At 39.9% G+C, this 21,077-nt stretch overlaps 1 protein-coding gene and 1 long non-coding RNA gene across 2 annotated transcripts in view; one reads left to right on the plus strand and one right to left on the minus strand.

Annotated features, from left to right (window-relative positions):
• Positions 1 to 21,077, minus strand: part of LOC135315703 (uncharacterized) — a 118,774-nt gene that overhangs the window by 47,573 nt on the left and 50,124 nt on the right. The window lies entirely within an intron of this gene.
• The window catches only part of PHACTR3 (phosphatase and actin regulator 3), a 116,795-nt gene that overhangs the window by 42,006 nt on the left and 53,712 nt on the right, over positions 1 to 21,077 (plus strand). Inside the window, exons 2-3 of the mRNA XM_064465338.1 lie at positions 18,823 to 18,984; positions 19,883 to 19,960. Coding sequence (XP_064321408.1) covers positions 18,823 to 18,984; positions 19,883 to 19,960 — 240 coding nt within the window. The remainder of the gene's footprint in view (positions 1 to 18,822; positions 18,985 to 19,882; positions 19,961 to 21,077) is intronic.

A 21,077-nucleotide genomic window follows, 5' to 3' on the forward strand; every position in this document is an offset into this window, starting at 1 on the left:
AGATATTAATCAGAGGTTTTTTGCTGGTGGAGGGTAAGGCTACTTTTCAACTCAAAGGTGTCACTGAAAAATTTTATCTAGAATATTTTCTCCAGCTCTAACTTCTGCTGCCTGCAATGAACTGATGGCATAGGTAAAACACCTTTGGATGTGCAGAGCTGTGAACTAGTGTAATTTTATAGTGAGTATCCCATTTGGAATTTGGGATTATAAAATTCCAGAATTGGGAAGATGCGAAGAATCTTGAGTTTTCATGTAAAAAGCTGAACATTTTTTAAATCTTCCTGGCTGCAGACAAGAAATGAGGCAGCAGTCATTAAGCTAGAGAGTCCTTAAAGGCAAAATAAAATTTAAAGTAAATCAATCTTGTGATTCTGGATCTCTGACTCATGATTTTAAATAGTTTGAGGTGAAGAAACTGGGTTTGGCCTTCTTTAGTACAGGTGTTTACTGTGGGTATGCACTCTGTGATTATTCAGAAGGCAATTTATGCCAAAAGACACGCCAGATTATTTTCTTCCAAGCATACAATAGCGTGGCTACTTACCAAATGCCATTACGAATGCCAGTTACTGTTATTTGCACATATATCAGGGTGCAAACATATATCTGTCATTCCATAACTATTAAAACACAGTTAGATGCTTTTCCCACTAGGCTACTTTTTTTCATAGTTCATTATTCACTATTCAAAATTCATGATAGAAAGCAACAAAATCCCTGAATAACATTTAGGTTTTAGGGACCATCTGTAAATGAGGGGCTAATATATAAATTACCCAGAGTGCAGCTGTATTCTGGTCCACATAGCTTTTAGTTTCCTCTCAATTGGGAATGGAGCTGGATTCATAAGCAAACCAAGAAACAACCCTTCCCCCTGCCCTGAAAGACAGAACCCTGTTTGAGAGGGAAGAAAATCCCAGGAAATTTGCATTGCTTATCAGTACACGAATGAACACTGCTGAAGCTTCAAAAAAGCTTTTGGAAGATGCTTGTGGATTCTTTGAATGAAATATTGAACAGGGGTCTAAAAATGAACTCTGGTTTTACAAATAAAAAATGTAGAAAGAAAATTAGTGTTATTGTAAAGGAGAAAGGAACTGTTTACTTTTTATGTTTCTGCTCATTAACAGTGTGATTAAATGGAAGAAGGTGAGATGAGATAGACCATGTGTCATGTATTTCCACTGAAGACAGCCAGGCAGCATCATGTTTGACTTCAGAATAAATTCCCCTGTAGCTGTGCATGTCAGTATGCCTTGATTTTATTAAATGTCATGCTAGAAAATATTACTTTGCTGTGTTTGTATGAAGTAACTACTGGTGCTATCCCATCTGTGCCTCAATCTTCATTAGCCTCTGCTCTCATTTTCTACAAAGATTAATCTATTTTGAGAAAAATCATGGCAAGAAATTATGCTTGTATAGCAAGGTCTCATTCTGCAAATTGTGAGAACTGTGAAGTTGTCCTTCTGTTTGCACTGAATCTAAGGCCACAATGTCAAAGAGAAATGATTAAACGAATCTGCAAAAAGGCGTATATTGGCAATCCTTGGTTTGGCTTGTGTAACTGAGTGGTTACATGTACGTAGCCAGAACTGGCCAGCCATTATATGATTCATACCTACAGCTGTGGCAACTCTATATCAAATTAGGTCTAAATATGCACATACTTCATGTACAGCTGCACACTACAACCATTGAAAATGTTTTTCTGCAACTGTCAGTGCAGTCACTCCACGCACCATTCAGGTCTGTTTGGAAAAACAGGGACATTATCTATTCGTGCACCTTCAGCGTGCACTCACCCCAGACAGCACTGACCTCACAGCTTCAGAATTCTGTCATGTTTATAGCAAGATAAGATATATCATGCCACTGAGCAACTCTGTGGAACTTCCTTGGCCTTTGACTGCAGTCAGAATTTGCTGGGTTGCAGGATTTAGCTAAAGAAGCTAAAAAGCAGAGTGCAGGACCAATATTCGGTGGTGAAGGTTCTCTTTCCAGCACTGGTTCAACGTGAGACATGTCACTCTACACGTTGTGTTTTAGCTTTCCTCCTTTGTAAAGCACTTGGGTGTATACTTACAAAAGAGTATTATGTAAGTCTCGGTTGTTATATTAACCTAAAAATTGGAAAATGTTATAATAATACATGATACTAAGCTATTTCATGTGGGGTTTTTATCATTTTTAATGACTATAGGCTCTCCAGGCTAGTTTGTAGAACAAGATGCCGAGGACCACTTTGCTGAAGAGTTTGTATGTCTCAAGTGGCTTTACAGTTGCCATGGTAAAGTTTATTTGCTGAGTGCCAAAGTGCATCATGGAGGAAGAGAGATGTTTTCCTTCTTAAATGGTCAAAACATAAGTTAAACCTGCCTTTAGGCAGGCTCGGTGTACCCTGCAGCCACCCTGGAACATTTTCAACAAATAAGAAAAGTTTGCAGTTTGAAGCAGGAACAATTTTTTGTTTTTTTCAGCTGACGTTGCCAGTTTTGGCTTGGGAGGTGCTTAACTGTCAAAGCTTTTCACTTTTAATGTTGATGAAATACGAAGTAGCACTGCCCTTCTGCCAACCCCAGGAGGGGGCGCGGGGGAGAGGAAACAAAAATCACAGGAAAAAAGCATGGGAAAAAAAAGGTGAGGAGAGCATTTAGGCACTCAGGTGTTATAAATATGAGCATTCAAGACAGCACTCTACTAGATGCCAAAATTTAACTTCTAACTTGTTCCTTATCTTGTTTTATTTGAAAGTCATCATACATGCTACTAGGACGAATTATGTGCATTATTGAGAGTGGGTTAGAAACAGCACAGGTGAGTTAGTCAAACTTTGCAGTGGGTTCTGCTAGACTGGGTTCTACTAGGTAGCCTAGTTGGATTTAGAATATCTCTGATGCTGACTATGCCACACTAAAATCAAGCTCCCAAACCCTCTCTTGGTCTGACCTACATGAGAAGTAGCTGTTTTATAATCAAATCTGTATTACCAGCAGACTTCTTAATTTTGTTGCAGATTTTTTGAATGTAATTAAGTAATATAATGTATAATATTGCATGTATACATACATACTGTATAAATATACTCGTTAGACACAGACACACTATAGAATATCTACTGAATTTGGGGAGGGCAGGGCATGCGTGCATTTGTAGTGCATAAGCAAAAAGTTCAAAGCCATAACCAAAGAAAAGCAAACATGAGGAAGAGGGTGGTCTATTTTGCCCTGAAAATTGGGCTCTCCTCTAACACCCTGCTGCCTTGCTGGATGCAGCTGCAGAGCACAGGCTCACGCCCTGCGAAAATACTCTCCTTGCTGTTTGTGTAGCACGTAAGTGGCTGTTGAAAGTTGAGGTCACTGAGAGGAAGTGATCTGTGCAGAGGCTAGAGCCACCATGTGACGTCTCATTTTGCTTCTTGCCACCCAGACCTCTGTGCTGGGGCAGCAGGTGGAGACGTTCTATTAGTTCTACATCACCTTCTGGCACCGACTGGCTCTGCTGTTGTATGAGAGGCTGATGTTAACACCAGATCTGTGCACGATTGTTTTTAACAGCAGTACAAGTTTCATCCAGATCAGGCATGGGCAAATGATCATATGTCTGTCAAATCAGCCAGAGCTGTGATACAGAGTTTATGCCAGCTCTGTGCTTTTGTGCCAGATTGATGCCAACTGTGGGAAGACAGACAATGCTTGCTATGGCATAAAGCACAAGTGGCGCAGGCAAATGATACCTGATCCAGCAACAAGCTTGCAGGAACAAAGATGACTGATCAACATTTTTTGAACACATTTGAGAGGGAAGAATGAATTTCTACTGGATTTGCACTTTGTGTCATTGGGGCTAAAACTATATTTATTGGATACCAGCCCAAGACTTTGTAAACCAAGGCCTGCTTTTTCGGGTCTGTATCTTCTAAGGGTTTCTCTACAGTGTGGAAAAGAAGCTGTGTTAGAGAATCTGAGCTGCTGTATCTAATTCAATGCCATGCATTTATCACGGAAACTGATAACTCTTTCCATCCAGCACCCTGCTACTGACAGTATGGCTTAGCTCTCCATTTTAGAGCTTACAGCTATACAAATGCTGCAGTGATATTTAAGCACCCTGGCTAGTTTTGGTTACTCAGACATCTCTAGCACAATACTTCGCTGTACATTTTACAAATATCTCATTTCCATTTCCTTATTAAACAAAAGAAAGAACAAAATCATAAGATATGTTTTATTTTCAGCTTTATGCAATCTGTTCTGGTTTTAGTGGTTTTATTGTGAATCACGTGTTTTGGGTAACATATCCATGTGTTTTTGCAAATATGATCTCCTAGTGATCCCACCAGGAATGCTCAAGACACGTAACTCCCATAACTTCAGAGTAAATTTCTAGCACGGCACCTGGCCCGTGTGGTCAACATGTGAATAAAATCACTGAGCACCAGCACATGTCAAAGAAGTAAAGCCTAATAGATCAGGTGCCTGGAAGCAGGATATGAGCTATTTGGTATAAAATGTCCTCCTTAAACTCCTGGGGAGGTATTCTGTTTGCTGATTTATTGTGACAGGAATTCTTAGTCCTGTGCCCACACAAAATGTCATCACAGCCAGTATCAATTTCATACCTCTGCAGGAAGATCACGGGGACAGACTCACACCTGCTCTGCTAATCATGGGCCATTTAGGTCAGGGTCAGGCTTTGCTGATCAGCAGCACAGGGAAGTTATGCTGCTTCATGAGCTGTGCCTATTTCTGTGCATGAAAAGAAATCTGTGTTTTTCAGTGCTGTCAGTCTGATACCCTCAAATTTGCTTCCCTCAGCACTAAAGGACAAGCTGGGTGGGCTTCTAGCAAGTATGCAGCGACCACATGCAACTGTGTGGAGAAAGGATGTCTCGCCAATCATTCTGCCTTATTTCCAAAGAAGTGTATTTATTTTAGAGCCACTATCTGAACTCACTATCCAAAGGCTATACCGATAGCCAGATGTCAGAATGACAATTTTTGTTCTTTCAAGCTTTTCCCCAGTAGCTTTAAATAGAAGAATAAATTTTCCACAGAGAAATAATCTTCTATTAATAGCATTAGATCATTTCAGCACTTGAAAGGAAGAAATTAGTTGAGTTTTTTATGGGCTTTTTAAAATACTTTTTAAAAATACTGTAAGTTCTTTTATTGTGCAGGCAAGAGTGTCTGCCTTCAGAGTTTTAATTACTGGAGGGAAAAAAAATATCTCTGAGTTCAAAAAACTAAAATAGTGAATGAAACTATGTGAAATGACTTAAAATAAACATCTTCAAACAATCTGGTCCTATGTGTCAGTTCTTTCTCTTGCGTTGATAATCTTATCTCAGTTGTTGAAACAGACTTGCACAGATTGCATAGGAAGCTTGAAGATGATTGAAAGGACTTCTGCTTCTCTAGTGCAGCAAATTGCCAATAAGAGGTGATGTTCTGAAGGGCAGTCTCGACAGATTTCCTCACTATATTTTTCTCATAACGGAGAAAATTTGGCCAGTTACGCTTCCGTGATCTCACATTCTAAGATCTGTCCTCATTCATTTAAGAAAATGAGAGGAAAACAAGCCGTAGGCTTCTACGCATTTTCCAAATAAACTTTGTTATCCTCATGTAAAACACTAAGAGGATATTCCAAGTGGCAAAGAGCTTTATACACAGCTTCACTTAAAAGCAAAAACATAAAACATGTTTTGTTCTCCAGTCACAGAAATTTCAGTAATTTATTGTAATGAATGGGCAATGTCAAAGGAACATATGGTATTTTTAGCTCTGCTTCATTACCCAATGTGGTAAACCAATCCCGAATACTTGTAATGTCTAAAAGCTTTCTCTGAGAAGAAAGGCTTTTCCTGCATAGTCTTGATTAAAGTCAGACTGCTATTGTCCAGAGGATCAGTAAACTGTACTGAGCAGGAAGAGGAGGCTGCCTGCAGGATAAGTAGTCAGATCTGAACAAATGCTGAAATGCTAGCAAAAACCAGAGTTGGGTGTAAAAGCAGAATGTATATAGAGAAGAGGAAGGACAGCCCAGTGAGCAAGGGAATAGTCTCTGATGGGGAGATGTAATTTCAGCATGACAGACTCCTTGTCTGACCCTATGCTCAGGAATTTAGGACTGAAGCTGTATGTTAGAGGCAGATAAGCTCAAGCTAACATGACGAAACAGGGCAGTATAAGGCATAATAATATGTGCCTATAAATGCAGTAGAGCTGACAGGCACATTTGATACCAATATTCTCTGTTAATGTGTTTCACAACATTTTTTACTGTTATATTTGGTACATTAATCCCTTTGACCTGCCAATGAATTTGGCTTATGCTTGAGTAAGCTGACCTTTCTTTCTTTTTCCTCTCTTACTGCACAAGATCCTTGACCTGGGTTCACATACTCTGCTGAGTCTAGACATGAGTCAAAAAAAAGGGATCTGGCTTATTCTAAACTAAGTTATGAGATTTCAGAATGAAGAATGGTTTTCTGCCATGAGCTTCCTCTATTGTTTCTAAATATAATATTATAGATAGCTTCAAACAGAGATGTAGTTTGGATATACCTTACACTGTATAGGATGGAGCACACAATGATGAACATGTTCACTTGGAATAGCACGGATCAGCCTGGCAAGCACTGAACACCCTTCCAGTTCTCATAAAAGCCTGTGGGTTTTAGAGTTTCTTGGAACATCACAGGATCAAATCCAAATTATGCCTAGACCAGTGAAATTCAATACCGTCATTACACAAAACAACCTACAAAGTCAACAGCAGTCTGAAATCTCTGCAAATGCTGAAGAACAATAGCATAAATTCCAAGACAGTGTGATATGGAAATCTTTAAATATCTTCATTTTCATTACATACATAAGTAATCAGTTTTTGCAGCTAAAGATACTTCTATTAGCTCCCATATATGTTTCTGGCATAAAGAAGGTTCCAGGAGATTTTTGTGGCTTTTTAGTGGTATAACCCAAAACACACATAGGCCTCCTCAGGAGGAAGCTGTTATTATAATACTGGGGGGGGGGGGGGGGGGGAGGTCGTGTTTCCAGCTCTCCATGACTCATGCAAGCAGCTGAGAACACAGTTAAAATATGAAAGCTGAAAAGAAACTGAGAAGAGGGAGTAATTATTCCACTTCTCTTTCTCTTGGAAGAACTAAAAAATACATAAATTTAGGTCAGACAGGGTAAAAATATTCCATGCTGCTTTTCCTTCCATGCTGTTTGGTCTTTGTGTGATTTATAAAAACAGGCCCAGGATATGGTTGAAACGAACATGACTATTATTTACTTGTTTAATAAAAACCTCATGCACTGAAATAGAAATTCAGTTCATATTCTATGATGGTTTTAAAATGAAAGTTTTGTCACAATCTGGTTAACCATTTTGCGTAAAAATAATAAAATAAAAAAAAAAAGAGAAGGCAACAAGAGGAAAAATTCCAAATACTCTTGCTGAAAGGCAAAAGTTAGAAAAACATTCATTAGATGATTCCTTCTCAAAAATATGACCCAAATGAAAATTGAGAGCTCGAGACCAAAGAACTATCTGGGATTGTCAGTTTTAAAAGAACATGTGAATTAAAAACCTGTTGCCAGTAAAATTAACAAAACTTGTCTCCACAAAGACAGAGCCTCCTGACATGCTTTTAATTTTGAAAAGGGTAGTTATTTTTTGTTCTTTTGCATAAACACTGACCAGCAGAATAGAAGTGCAATCATGTGCTCCCTAGACACTTCGCAATATTATAGACTCTCATAATTTTTTTTTACACCATTACATTATAAATTAAGTCTGTAAATGTACAACTGGGGCAGTCTTACCGGTTCAGATAAAATGAGCAGAATAGGATTTTGATGAGCAACCTCTGTATGTACGTATGTATGTGAAACACGGTACAGAGAGTTTGTTATACCAAGGCAGATTGAAGCTGCTCCACATTCACCATGCTGGCCCCGACCACTAAGTTGCCTTGACAAAGCCATGGGAAAATTTATTAGTAGGAAAATCTTGTGCAATTCAGAGTTGCTACAGCTTCTCCTGTTTCATCTGCAGGCTGATCTAGGGTGAGCAGGACAATGCCAGACTCATTAGCCACATAGTGACACTTATGGAAACCTTCCAGGCACTTACAGGCAGATGTGGGGAACCTTTACCAACGCTGCTACAGACTTTTAAATGCAAATGCTGCTTGTAGACTTTTAAAATATCAAGAAAGCCATTTCTCAGCAGTTATCATTTACATTTTAGTTTTGCTCATGGCATTCTTTGTACCTGCTTTGAATATGTTTCTATGCTACCTCCTACCTCCTCTGTTTATTTCAGCTTTAGATAGTTCTTTCCAAGATGGTGTAAGCACTGTGTCATTAAACATCACACTTCTACATACTATTGCCTAATACTTCTAGAGATAGTAACCATCTGCAAACATATTGTTGAGGTTTATTATGTGACCTTTGCAGTTGTAAGCAGTACAACCTAACGAGCCCACAAAGTTTCTACTTGAAAAGAACATGACTATTAAAATGGTATTTAAGACATTTCTTTCTCCTTCTTTCAAATGTAACCATTTGAAGAAATTATTATGATGCTTTTCTGACTTGTTTTTAGCAACAGTTGTCTCATTTGTGTGGAAAGAATGTTTTATGAAGTAAAAAATGAATACAAATCTCAGTTCTTGCACTGAGCTGCATAAAGACTCACTCCAATTAATGAAATCAGTAGAAGTCTGGTTAAATGCAAAGCCCTTTCTCCACTAAATTGAGTGCACTATAAACCTTAGAAAAGAACAAGCTAAAAGAAACTCATCCACCTGTGCAATAGAGTAAATTTGCTTTTTCTGTCACAACCATAGCATCATTCTAGCAACTTTGAAATTGTCATTATACCTATTTTGTTAATGTATGCATAGCAAATTCATTGAAGCTAAAATGTCTTGCTGAATGGCCCTAGAAGTTCTGGACACAGGGATATGTAACAGACAAGTGTAGCAAATGGACCTTTCAGATAGCTGTAGTATGGGGTAAAACAAAATACAAGGTAATTTTTACTTTACCAGAAATTTAAGAGACAAAGTCTTGATGACAGTGTCTTTCTGTACCAAAAACTCACAGGAATTTGGATGTGTGTTTAGACTTTTGAATTTTGTAATTTAGTAAGAGAAATAATGATCTTTATCCGTCCTCTGGAAAGAAAATACAGGAATTCTTAGTTCACTTTTGGAAGGATGGTTGTTTAGTTTGGTTGACATTTTTGCTTTAAAGAAGCATCTTGTTTCCTTTGCACTTTGCAAGGAAGGAGGTTGTTCTCTGTCAAGTTAGAGTCACAAGATCACGCTACTTAACAAATGCACACCAGAAGATGTTAAGTCCTCAGCAGCAGCTGTTCACAGACCCACTTCTAATGGGCTGCATCACTTGCTAATGTAGACACAGCCAATACATTATGTTAGCAAAAGGAATAGCAGTTACTTTCATAGTTGTTCTCCCTGCTTGGCTGCTGGGCGACACAGAGAGTTAATGGACAGAAATCGCTGTTCTCCAGCCATATTCTCATTTTGTTGTTGCCATGTGGGACATTTTCTCTCTATTCTTCTATTTCTTACACAGGGCAAGGATTACAACTCAGAAGTTTATTTTTCCTAGCTCCTATAATACAAGAAGAAAACATTTTGGAATGGAGTCATTCCAAGAACTTCAGAGGAGACAGCTTTACGGATTTTGAGTAATTTCCATGCTCGTTCCTTGCCCTGAAGATCCCATCATTCCCATTAGGAATAGATTGTGGTCTTGTTTCAAACAAACAGTGATAATCACTACAGTAAATTTGATAGGCAATTATTTCTCTTGGCCTCAATCAGTAAAGAATTTCATTTTAGAACTCATATTGCTCTATTAGCACTTTAAAGATTGTTACTCAGAGCCCATCTATTTGGAAGCAGAATCTCGATTTTTGGAGTATAGACCTTCCAGGGACTCATCAATTTTTAAAGATACTCATATCTCTATAGTTAAGCATGTTTTGTTAGATCAGTGCTTTAAAGCCCTTATCTGAGCCTTGAGATAGTGCCACAGTAAGGAGCAAGTAATGTTAACTCTAACACAAGATTTAACAGGTAAGGAGTGCCATTGCCCATGGAGACTTTGTTCTGTCTGGCCTTCTGCTCGGTGCATATGCACATATGTTTGTGTCTCTTCAAGTATGCTGAGGACAACAGATTATTTGCAGCACCTTGCTGCTTTTTGCGGTCTGCTGAGTATTTAGTATAATTGCCTCTTTGGAAAATACCAGTAGACAGTGGGACAAATCAATCTTTTCAAATCTATACCCCCCTCAGAGTTCCCTACGTGTCTCATATTTACAGAATGTTATGTGCAGCAAACCAAACCCCCTCTAGAAAGTATTTAACCATTCATTCAGGTGATATGACCTCCTAAGAAGGGTTTCATCAGAATTTACATACCAACCAAATGCAGAAATAACTGGCAGCTTTATAACAGTTTTACAAGGAGCCAAATTGGGTACATAACCTTTAGACAAAGGTTGAATTCAGTCCCTGTGCCTGTTTGCTGTCTACCTTTCTCTGTCGCTGTTCTCACTTATGTAATATTTTTGTTGTCTAAGTATTTCTTCTTCCAAATCTCTGTCCTCTTCTGTATAGCAGGCCTGGAGTATGCATCAGAGACTGTTGACTAATGCGTATTTGTTGCCAATGGCTGTAAGGAAAGTGAAAGTGCAAAGCAGCAGGAGTGATAAAGAAAAGAAAAAAAGGCAGATGCTCTTGCATTTCACTAAGCAGAATCAAGTTTTCTATCTGCAGTAGTGGCATTGAGCAGTGACAAAGCACCAACAGAGAGCTGCGGTGCATTCAAGGGAAGAAGGAAATTAGGCATTAAATTACAAGGGCATAAAAGTGCATATAACGTGAGGATTTGGTTATTTCTCTAATATACAAGTTTGGGATGGATATAAAGTGAGAGTTGATTGTATGTCTGACAGACATAGACTCCCACAAACAGAAGAAACTCTGAACAGGTCAATTCTAAGACATGTATCCCAGAAAAAAGCAATGAATAGTTCCCTGTTAGCAAGCATGGTGCTCTTACACTGATGACTTCCCTGGGTGTTACGTGCCCCTCTAAATGTAACTGCTATCAGGGATAAGCTGCAGTGAAATGGATTTGAAGGTGCCTCTTGGAAACAGCACAGGGTGTGTTTCAGTCTGCAGACTCCCTGAGGTAGCTATAAAAAAACATCCTTTCAACAGGTTTGCAGCAAGGCTACAGCTAATTAAACAGCTGCAGGTGGTGAAACAGTGGTCCTGCACTGCAGACAACAACTTTACTATGAGTGCATGGAAAGCCTAATTCAAGCTATCCCTGTACTTCCTGGGCTTGGCCTCCCTTTGTTCCACAGAGCCACATCCAGGAGGCTTGGGGCAACTGCCCAGTCCTGGGAATTTGTAACACCTGTGTGGTAGGCAGGTAGATGCAAGGTGGACAAGGCCTGGTGCACAGGCTGGCTCTTGGCCCTCTGCAGAGGTACTGCTCGTTTGACTTCATTTGAGTAGGTTTGTTGTGAATGCCAGGAGATGCTGCTCTGTCTGGTGCCTGAGCAAGCTCTCTCCGGGTGAGAGGCATACAAATGTCAAGTTTCCCCCCTCAAAAGAAGATATTGTACAGGCTCGGGTAACTGAATTGTGATTATACAGCAATCCTTCATTAGCCTAATTTTCTTACTGTTATTTAGTTCTTTCTTATCCAGATAAACCTTGTTGAGGGTTCCTTTACACAAACACTGAAAAACTTATTTTGTTAATGAATTGCTAATGTCACACTGTGCATTGGAAATCACAAGAAGTGTTACTGGGACTTGACACAATGATCCAAAAGCGTGAAAGGTTCCCAATTAATTTCTTTGCACCTTGGCTTATATGGTGGTAATGTTGTTAGGTGATATGTCAGCTTCACAAAGGAACGTTTTCTGGAAGAAATCACAGATCTCAAGCATATAAAGCATGTTTTTATCTAAGAGATTTAGCTGGAGTTGCCACTTCCCTACTCTCTTTCCTCTGATAAGTATAATCTGTTTCCCTGTTCACTTCAACTAAAGCCGCTTTAAAATCCAAACACTTTGAAGGGATGCTCGGCGTGACAGAATGGAAATAAACTTCCTGGGCAAGCACAGCCCCCTTCTACCACCCACAAATTTTGTTTTGGGTTTTTCTTTTTCCTTCTTCAATTAAAGAAAAACGTTAAATCATAATTTAACATACGAAACAGCAGTGTAAATAATAGAACAAGGATACACGGCAAACATTTGAGTATGAAGTGGAAATGGAGGCTTGGACTCTGGAGATCACAGGAAGGATAGAAAGCAAAGCAGAGTAACTTGCATTTTCATGCAGGGAAGTATAAAAACCTAATCAGGATTCATACCACCTGGCTAAAACAAAGGTGATACAGCCCAATAACAGTCTGTACTCGGTGGAATCTTAACCCAGAGCTGGTTTGGGTATGGTGCTCATAAAGGACCCTATTCCCCTTTGTCAGTCTGCCATTTATCTTAGCATTTTCACCCTGCCCCCATGTATGTCCATGAATCTGAAGTATGCACAGATTTACTGTGCCAGATTTTCCCCCCAAGGTAACTCGGTGAATGATGTAGTTATCATGTGGATGAACCTGGCCCACTATCCATATGTTTCCTTATGAGATTAAAGTGTTGGGTGAGATGAAATCCAAGGCTGGGATTCATGAACATAAAGGGTTACAATTTTGAGAACAGATAGATAAGAATTCAATCCATTTTCACCACACTGTTGACCAGAAAACCCCTAAAAATTTGGAAAGGTAAATGCCTTAATTTGCACCTCAGTCTTGTAATTTTCCTGACTTTGTTTCCATATTTTTCTGGTGTAACAACTATGATGGTCAAAGAAACAATCTATGTCAAGTCAGCAGCTGTGCATCCAAAATGAGCTTATGATTACACTCAATAATGTACTACAGGTACTTTGCCTTTTCTAAATAACTACACTGTTAGGAACTAGGTTTCTGTTTTACAAAGGACTCTGTGTAAATTTTTCCAAACCAACCCAAAATAATACTGAAACATTCACAGCTTCAAATACAAAGTCGTTCAAAAAATAAATAAATTTCAGGTTCATCAAAAGCTTTCTTCTAATTTCTAATTTTAATTTCTAATTTCTAAAAGTCATTCAATATTGGAAAAATCAAAATACTATATGTTCAGAAAACGGAAATGGAGACTTCAAACTGGAACATTCCACTGTAGTTTTCTTTCAAAGAGAGTCAAGAAAGAGAGCATGTCTGCAGAAATGCAGGTGACAGAAAACATTTTTAGAACAAGGAAGAGCTCCATCACAGGAAACATCTAACTAGCGCAATAAAAAAGCTCTTCAGTTTGAATTCTGCTTCTCTGGAACATAACAGAAGTGTTCAAAGGCTCCTAGACACAGTTTACCCCTGTCCTACAGGTTGAATTATTGTCATCAGTTCTTCCTCTTTTAGGTTGCTAAACTAAGGAAAAAGGTGTTTGTTCCTGCTGCTAATTCTATTTCCCAAAGCTCCAGATAGTCTTTACTCTAAAGCCAAGACAACCTTTCTGCATTCTTTCCCCTGCAAGTTTCTCTCACTAGGTAAAGAGTACCCTCTGTATAGAGAGAACTGCTGTTTCTTGGCTAACCTTACAAATGTCTGGCTTGCGTGATTCAGGACTGACCGGTAGCAGACATGGACTCTTTAAAAGCTCAGCTCTCCCTGCAACATCCTCCTTAACACCCTTTTTAGAGGTAGACGCTCATTCTAGGCAGCACTGAAAGTTAGTGTCGGGGAAATGTAATGCAAAGGCACCAAAAAGCCGAAAAGGTCATTTTGATTCCCCTCACTGTCTCTACCCTCTGGAGTGGACCAAAGGGAACCTTTTTTTCCATTTGTAACTCCGTATCTGAGTTGCAAAGACAGATGCAATGACAGCAAAGGGGAGAACATGCAGAGCTGCATTACAAACCAATTCATCAGAAAACAGAACACGCCTGCCTTACAAATTTGCCTGCAGCTCTTGTCTGCTGTGTTATTTTTAAACTGCCTGCAGGTTGCAGATTTTTCAGTGGTCCTTCTCCTAGCAGCGTACACAGCGGATTTAGCAAGGCACAACTTCCATTACCATGAATCTAAGTTACCAAAATTCCCATCACATTAAAATTCAGCATCCTTCATCTTCACAGAAACTTCTTGCTGCAATTTGCGTATTCACAAGAGAGCATCCCGTCTCTTACAGCCTCTCTTGGTGGCAAGGTCAGTATAACTTGGCTCTGCATCCCTCATGTTCCCAACGGCTATACGTCAGCCTGCAGAGTTCAGCCTGCAGTCGCTATAATCAGCAATCCAGGCATCAAGCTACAGACTCTTTGGCTCATCATGAAAATCCCAAGAAGATAGACCCAACTGACTGAACCCAATCCTCAAGTTCACAACACCGTTATCACCCAGACATGATGGTCTCAGCAGCAAATCCATCTGCTGTACAAATGAAGGCTATGTGTGGGCATAGGGTACTCTTCCATCACACATCCAGGACTCAAGCTTCACAGTACTCCAGCAAAGCTGCCCCACTTCTGTGGGAGGCTGGATGGGACAGAGTCAGGACCTGACATCTGTAAATGGGGAGCTTCTATGCGCAGAAAAACTGCACTATCCATACACAATTCCTATAGAGAAGGGACTAACAGGGAGAGTATTCTATTTGTGTCACAACAATATTTTAAAGAAGAAAGCAATGGAGCATTTTTCAGAAACACTGATCACCACAGCTGCTGCTGCTGTAAACAGAAGCTGCAGATGCTCACACTTTCTGAGGGGTCAGACCCTGCAGCCAAATGTAATGAATATTATGGGTTGTTTCCGTCTTCTCTGTTGCCTGGTTTATTCTGCAGCCCAGAGCAGTACTGCAGAGCAGTACCCACCCTGTCAGAACCTCTCCCCTCATCTGATTTGGGATGTCTCAGACATTAAGCCATTCACACTCTTGACCACTGTTAGGAGCTCTAGAAATTGCCCCAGCTAACATTCTAAGAAGCACTTGCCCAGCATCATCAGCAGGGTCACAGCCACATTCATTTCCACCACTTCGACACACACAGAGTAGATTACAGCTGTGTGTTATATGAGGGGTTTGGTTTGGATCCGGAGCTCCAGCACAGAAACCTTTGCCCTCAGTAGGGTACAGCAGGGACTTGGAAGTAATTTTTATATAAACAGCCAAGAAGCTTCAGTCAGAGTGAAATGCTCTGGCCCTGCAGGGCTGATGACTGTCTCCTTGTGGGACAGTGTGGGAGCAATTGGTCTGTCTCAGCAGTGATGGCCAAGCAGAGTTAGGTTAGAGTTAGAGGGTTAGGCTGCTGTGCTGTGGGTTAAGCTTGCACTCACTTGACCCTGTACAACGACTGTCCCTCATCCTTCTACATTACACAGCTAGTTAAGTTGTTCATTTCTCCCTGCTGATACGGAGAGTCTTGATTTGGCTCTCGGCTGTTTATATTTTGCAGACATTCTCTATGTAATTGCATGGCCTGGCCCCAAGCTACCAGGCTCTGGGAGAAATAACCACATTATTCCACAGAACAGTTAGCATAATTAAAATATTGACTGCAGATTAAAAAATGTGCTGAATGTTTCACAGAGTGGTTGGAGGGTTGGCAAGTCTTGGCAGCTTGTTGGCTGCAGGAACTGGCTGATATTTAGGTGCGCCTTCTCCTTCAGTATTCATTGCTGTACGTGGGAACTGCTTTTTGTGCTGTCAACTTCTTATCTCCCAAGCAGCCAACCCACAACCAAGAAAAAATGAACTGACTGGAAATGAGGAGCTCCAAGGGCTTTCTTGTGATTCTTATTGCCAGTGAGACCATTTCCTTGTTATTTATGACTTCAGGACATCTGTCTTACTGTGCCTCTATCTATTTTTATTTGTGTCCGTCTCTCCAAATGCACAGTGTAGGAACTGCATATGGTGAGAATGTACCAGGTGATAAAACCATTTACTTAAGAACTGTCTGTATCATATGAAAAGCATTAATAAACTTAAAAAGCCCAAGAAAACCTCCACTGGAACTTTTGTTTTAGCTATTATTCCTTCTCTGACATTTTATTTCTATCTGTATTTCATCTGCAACTAAAATCTAAGGCATAAAATCCTTATATTTCCACAACCAAGAGGGCAGAAGGGGATGGAAGAAACCCAGTTGACAAGGCTGGTAGAAACTACAGAAGCATGGATCACTACAGGGCCCTTAGCGCCTTTGCAGTATCTCCCCGTTCTCTCTCTTAGGGGAATATCTGGGATAATAACTATTGCTAGAGACACAGAGGTTTGGGTTTGAATGACTTCCTGGTTCTGCCTACATTCCCTGTTGTCTGGAAAAAAGACTAAAATGATCTCATGCTACCAGGGTTAAACAAAACATGTGGATGATGCCTAAACCACTTCGCAGACACCTGCATTCTGAATGAAATGCAGTAGGATCAGTAACTTGCCAAGGTGCTGCTTTAAATCAGCTTCTTATTTAATCTTCACTTACATGCTTGAGAAATTTCTGGGATGGTGGGAAGTGTTTGAGCACCAGTGCAGTCTCCACCGGTCTCCAGGGATGACTAAGCTGAGGCTGTCCTACTTCACTGTAGCTTCCAGGGACAAGGGTCTGATTTACAGTCTGATCTCCAGCTCTTTTGAGATGAGCTAATTTTGTGAACATTTCCATTCCCACTCAAGGGATGTCACAAGAAATGGCCAAATGCTATTTTCTGGGGCTTCTATTATAGCTTTAAAGTAATCATAATAGCAAATTAATAGCAGATCTACTCTGCCATTTTCCATTCTCATTGCCACCTCTGTAATCAAGAGCAGCGCAACTCCTTCAAAGCTTTTTTCTGTGATACTTCTTAGTTTTGAATACGCAATTAGGAAAGAAGCACGATATCTTGGCACTCTGTAGGCTACTGCCCTCCTTCTATGCTAGGCTTATGGCTAGTTTCTACTCTCAACTTAGTATTGACCTCCAGACTGTAAATCATAACTATCACCTTGGGTAGGCACCATTCTTTCCAAGGCAAAAATATGCTTTTACATACATTTTAAATCTAAATTAAACCCCAAGATAAACTCTGTGGAATGAGACAAAAGATGCTCTAAATTCAGTACATAGAAAAATTCACTGCACATGCACAATGTGGGGGGCAGGAATTGTTACAGCCTTTTGTCTGCTCTGATAGTTCACATGGCCAAGTTTTTAGTTTGTCTCCACTGAATGATTCATCTCTATTACCAGTATTTTCAAAATTAAATGGAAGAGGAGGAATGTGTTCATTCCCCTGCTGTGTTTAATAATCTTCCAAAAATTGTTTCCTGTTTACTTGGAAATCCTCACCTCCATGCTGTGATATAAGCATTTTCACCCTGTTAACTCAAAAACAAAGCCAAGAAGATGCTGTATAGTTTTTATCTTGTACTCATAAAGCAATTTATGATAAATGTTGTTCCAGAGAGAAATTACTTGGAAATGTGCATATGTTCATAGCTCCACATTGCTCATTTAAATCATAACTGATTGCTGAAAAAAATACAAATTGTCATTCAGTTTTTAGTCATGTAACATGGCTAATGATTGATGGCAGCTTCTCTTTTAACAATCACTGTATTGGTGCCCAAATACAAAGCTCAGTAAAGCCATCAATAAGCCCATTTATGGAACTGTGCTTCTTTCTTCCATGGTACTAGCTAGCACACAACTGTGAATAGTCAGTATGCATTGTTTTGTGCAAGACTTGCCTATAAGCAAAACTTACAGTGTATTTTCAAGACAAAATATTAAAAATACCTAAATTGCTTTTCCAGCTGAAGCATTATCTCTGAATTCCAGTGGCTTGGCTGGACAAAAGGCAAAGAATTTCCTTCTACCTTCCTCAAGGAATAAGTCTGCAGTATAGTTGCAGCATTTTACCTACGTAGCACATATCAAACAAGCTATTCTTCTATAAAAGATTTGCATTAGCTCACATAAGTCAGTGTGTTCTGTGTCAGCTTATGTGAAAAGAGTTCTTTTAAAAGGCAGCAGTATCCTGTGGCCTGAGAACAGAACTGGAAGCTAGGAATTCAGAAGGGACCTGAGCTTTCTCACACTTCCTCTCAGTTCTTCATAAATGTTGAAATTTTTCTAAATGAACTCTACATTTACATGATTAACTGGAGGTCGCATGGGCCTGATTTACAGATGTGTTAAATTTCTACTACTCCTATTAAAGCTATTGGGAGCTCTCAGCTCTCCATGTTTCAGAAGGCTGTAATGCAGATACACGCAGCCCTTGGGAGGGAGGGTGACACTGTTACCTTGATGAGTACCGGACATGGACAGAGGTAGAAAAGCAATGGAATAAAGCATAGGGTGTACAAATTCAGCACATCCCCCTCTCTATGGGCCTCATAGCCCTGATTAATCCATGAGGGACAGCAGCAGTGGAGATACTGAAGTATTTGGCATCCAGACAGGTACTGTGCAAGACCAGAGTCAAGAGAGCAGCTGGTGGGAAGCACCAGGCTGGCACAGAGAGGTTGAACATCCCTCTGGCTGGCATCCCTCAGCCTGGCCACCAGCTCCAGCAACGCAGAAACTTTCTTTAAAATTCTTGCACTGCTTATCTCGGTGACTAGACTGAATGCTTGTTAGCTGGGGAGCCTCCTTTTGCTGAAGTTTTTTGTCTAACAGCTGTCTTTCTTCTCTTCCCCTATCAGATGAGATGGAGCAGTCCCCTGCAATGCATTCTGACTACTTGGTCTCAGGGATTCGAACTCCGCCAGTGAGGAGGAACAGCAAACTGGCAACACTGGGCAGGATCTTCAAACCATGGAAGTGGCGGAAAAAGAAAAATGAGAAGCTAAAGCAGACATCTGCAGGTAGGATGACAACAAAAGAGTGATGCTGCACAGAGCAAAGCTTAGCTTGGGCGAAATTTGCTTACACAGGAAATGTTAATGGTGGTCTGATCTAAACTTTGTTTAGAGATTTCAGTGTGTTACCGATTAATAATGTTTAAGGCTAGAAAGAGCCCATAAGGCTGACTTCCTATATAATACAGTAAAGTGCATTTAGAGAGTGAACAAAATACAAAATATGAGAGTGAAGCACAAGCCTTGACACAGACTGCTTTTTCATGGGCTGTGCCTTCTCCAAAACAGGCTACATTTATGGCCCCAGGTATCATCACCCCTTTTATTTGGGGTGAAGATTATATAGGTCATAGTAACATTATGGAAAGTGACAGGAGGGAGCTACAGCATGTAAAATGCCTTCCGTCAAGCAGCTGTCTCTGCGGTGAAGGAGCCCAGCACACAGCACTGCATGCTCTCGCTGGTCTCCAGGGGTGTCCCAGGAGATCAGGAAGGAGACAAACTCACTTGCCTTTTCCTAAGACAGGATGGTGCAATTCCCTCCACTTGCCCTGATATCCTGTGGAGTATCACAGTAAAGCAGACCACTTCCCGAGGCAGCTCCAACGTGCTGTATTAAACAGCATGAAGGCTCTAATATCCCAGTTACTCTGCACTCAGGGTGATCAGACAGTAGTTTAATCATAAACTCAGCTTTACATGTGGGTGATTTTACAGCTGTTTTAACAACAGAAAAGGCACAAACAGGCTGACCAGTCCATGCTCCCCAAAATAAAATCCTTGCAGTCCTTTCCAAGCACACAGTAGTTAAAAGTAGAGGGAATTTCCACATTGCATCTTCTCACTCCATTGCATGCATACTCTGTTGTTAACTGGTGTTGTGTTATGCTATTACTCCGTGCAGTGCTGGAGAAGAAGATGACAGCACGACAAGGTCGGGATGAACTCATTAAGAAAGGCCTTCTGGAGATGATGGAACAAGGTGAGTAAAAATTCTTCACCTTTTTTATCAAAGTATTTTCAGGACAATAGGAAACATATAAAGAAGAAACCTAATGATCAAATGGATAAAAAGAAAAACCTTTTCAGAGAGGAAAATTCAGTATCTGAATTAAGCGCGTCTTTCTTCAAATTCCTCCCTGCTGCAATACATCCATGTAGTTTAATTTTTGATGTTTTACCATCCTGAATGCAACTTCATCTTCGCTTGATTTATACAAGGTGCAAATCTGAGCTGGTATGTATGTTTTATGCACTTGCTTTAAACCCAGCTAAACCCTACTGCCAAGAAATTAAACTAAAACTGGTATAAATATAAACTTAAACAGCTAACATGTATCACCCATGAATTCAAATCTCATACAATGATACTAATTTGATGTTTTCAGCTGTCTTTCTGGTTAACCAAATTTGTTACAAAACACACTACCATTCTGTCTGTGTTTCATTCATGTGGAAAAGTGAAGCATTTGACAGTATCATTTTAAAGCTTTTCTGAGTACAAACCAGGTTCAGCAGAAGTCACTGAATGAAAAATAATAAAATATCAGAAACATGCACAGAGGACTGTGAGTCTGTATATCCCTACCCCAGAGCCCTGACAGATGCTCAAGGGAGAAAGAAACCTGGGTGACTATCCTGTGAGATCAAGTCAGCTCCGATTTTATATGAACAACATCCCAATTGCCATTTCCACCTACACAGAGATAAAAAAACTAAGTCCATCTTTACTTTGGAAACTTTATAGCAGAAAGTACTGTTGTGAAGAAAGATTGGCCTTTTGGGTTTGACCAATCTGATAGATAGAAATTATGTTCTTTGAAACTAATAATTGAGTTTCTTTGTATAAAACAAATGCCATTCCTATAAATAGCCTGTGGGACAATACTCAGTGATGCTGTGCTGGATTGTAACCGAGCAACTGAAGAGTCAGAAAAAAAGCATTTTAAACAGGATTTTTTTTTCATTGCAGTAAAGCAATTCTCATATTATTTTATTCGAGATATTTTAATATGAGTTTCATGTTCAAGTTAAATAAATCTATCAAACAATTCGTTTATTCTAAAATGGAAGTTTCTAGAAAGCTCATTTTTAATTCT

This window comes from Phalacrocorax carbo, chromosome 14 (assembly GCF_963921805.1).
Source record: "Phalacrocorax carbo chromosome 14, bPhaCar2.1, whole genome shotgun sequence".
Taxonomy (NCBI): Eukaryota; Metazoa; Chordata; class Aves; order Suliformes; family Phalacrocoracidae; genus Phalacrocorax; species Phalacrocorax carbo.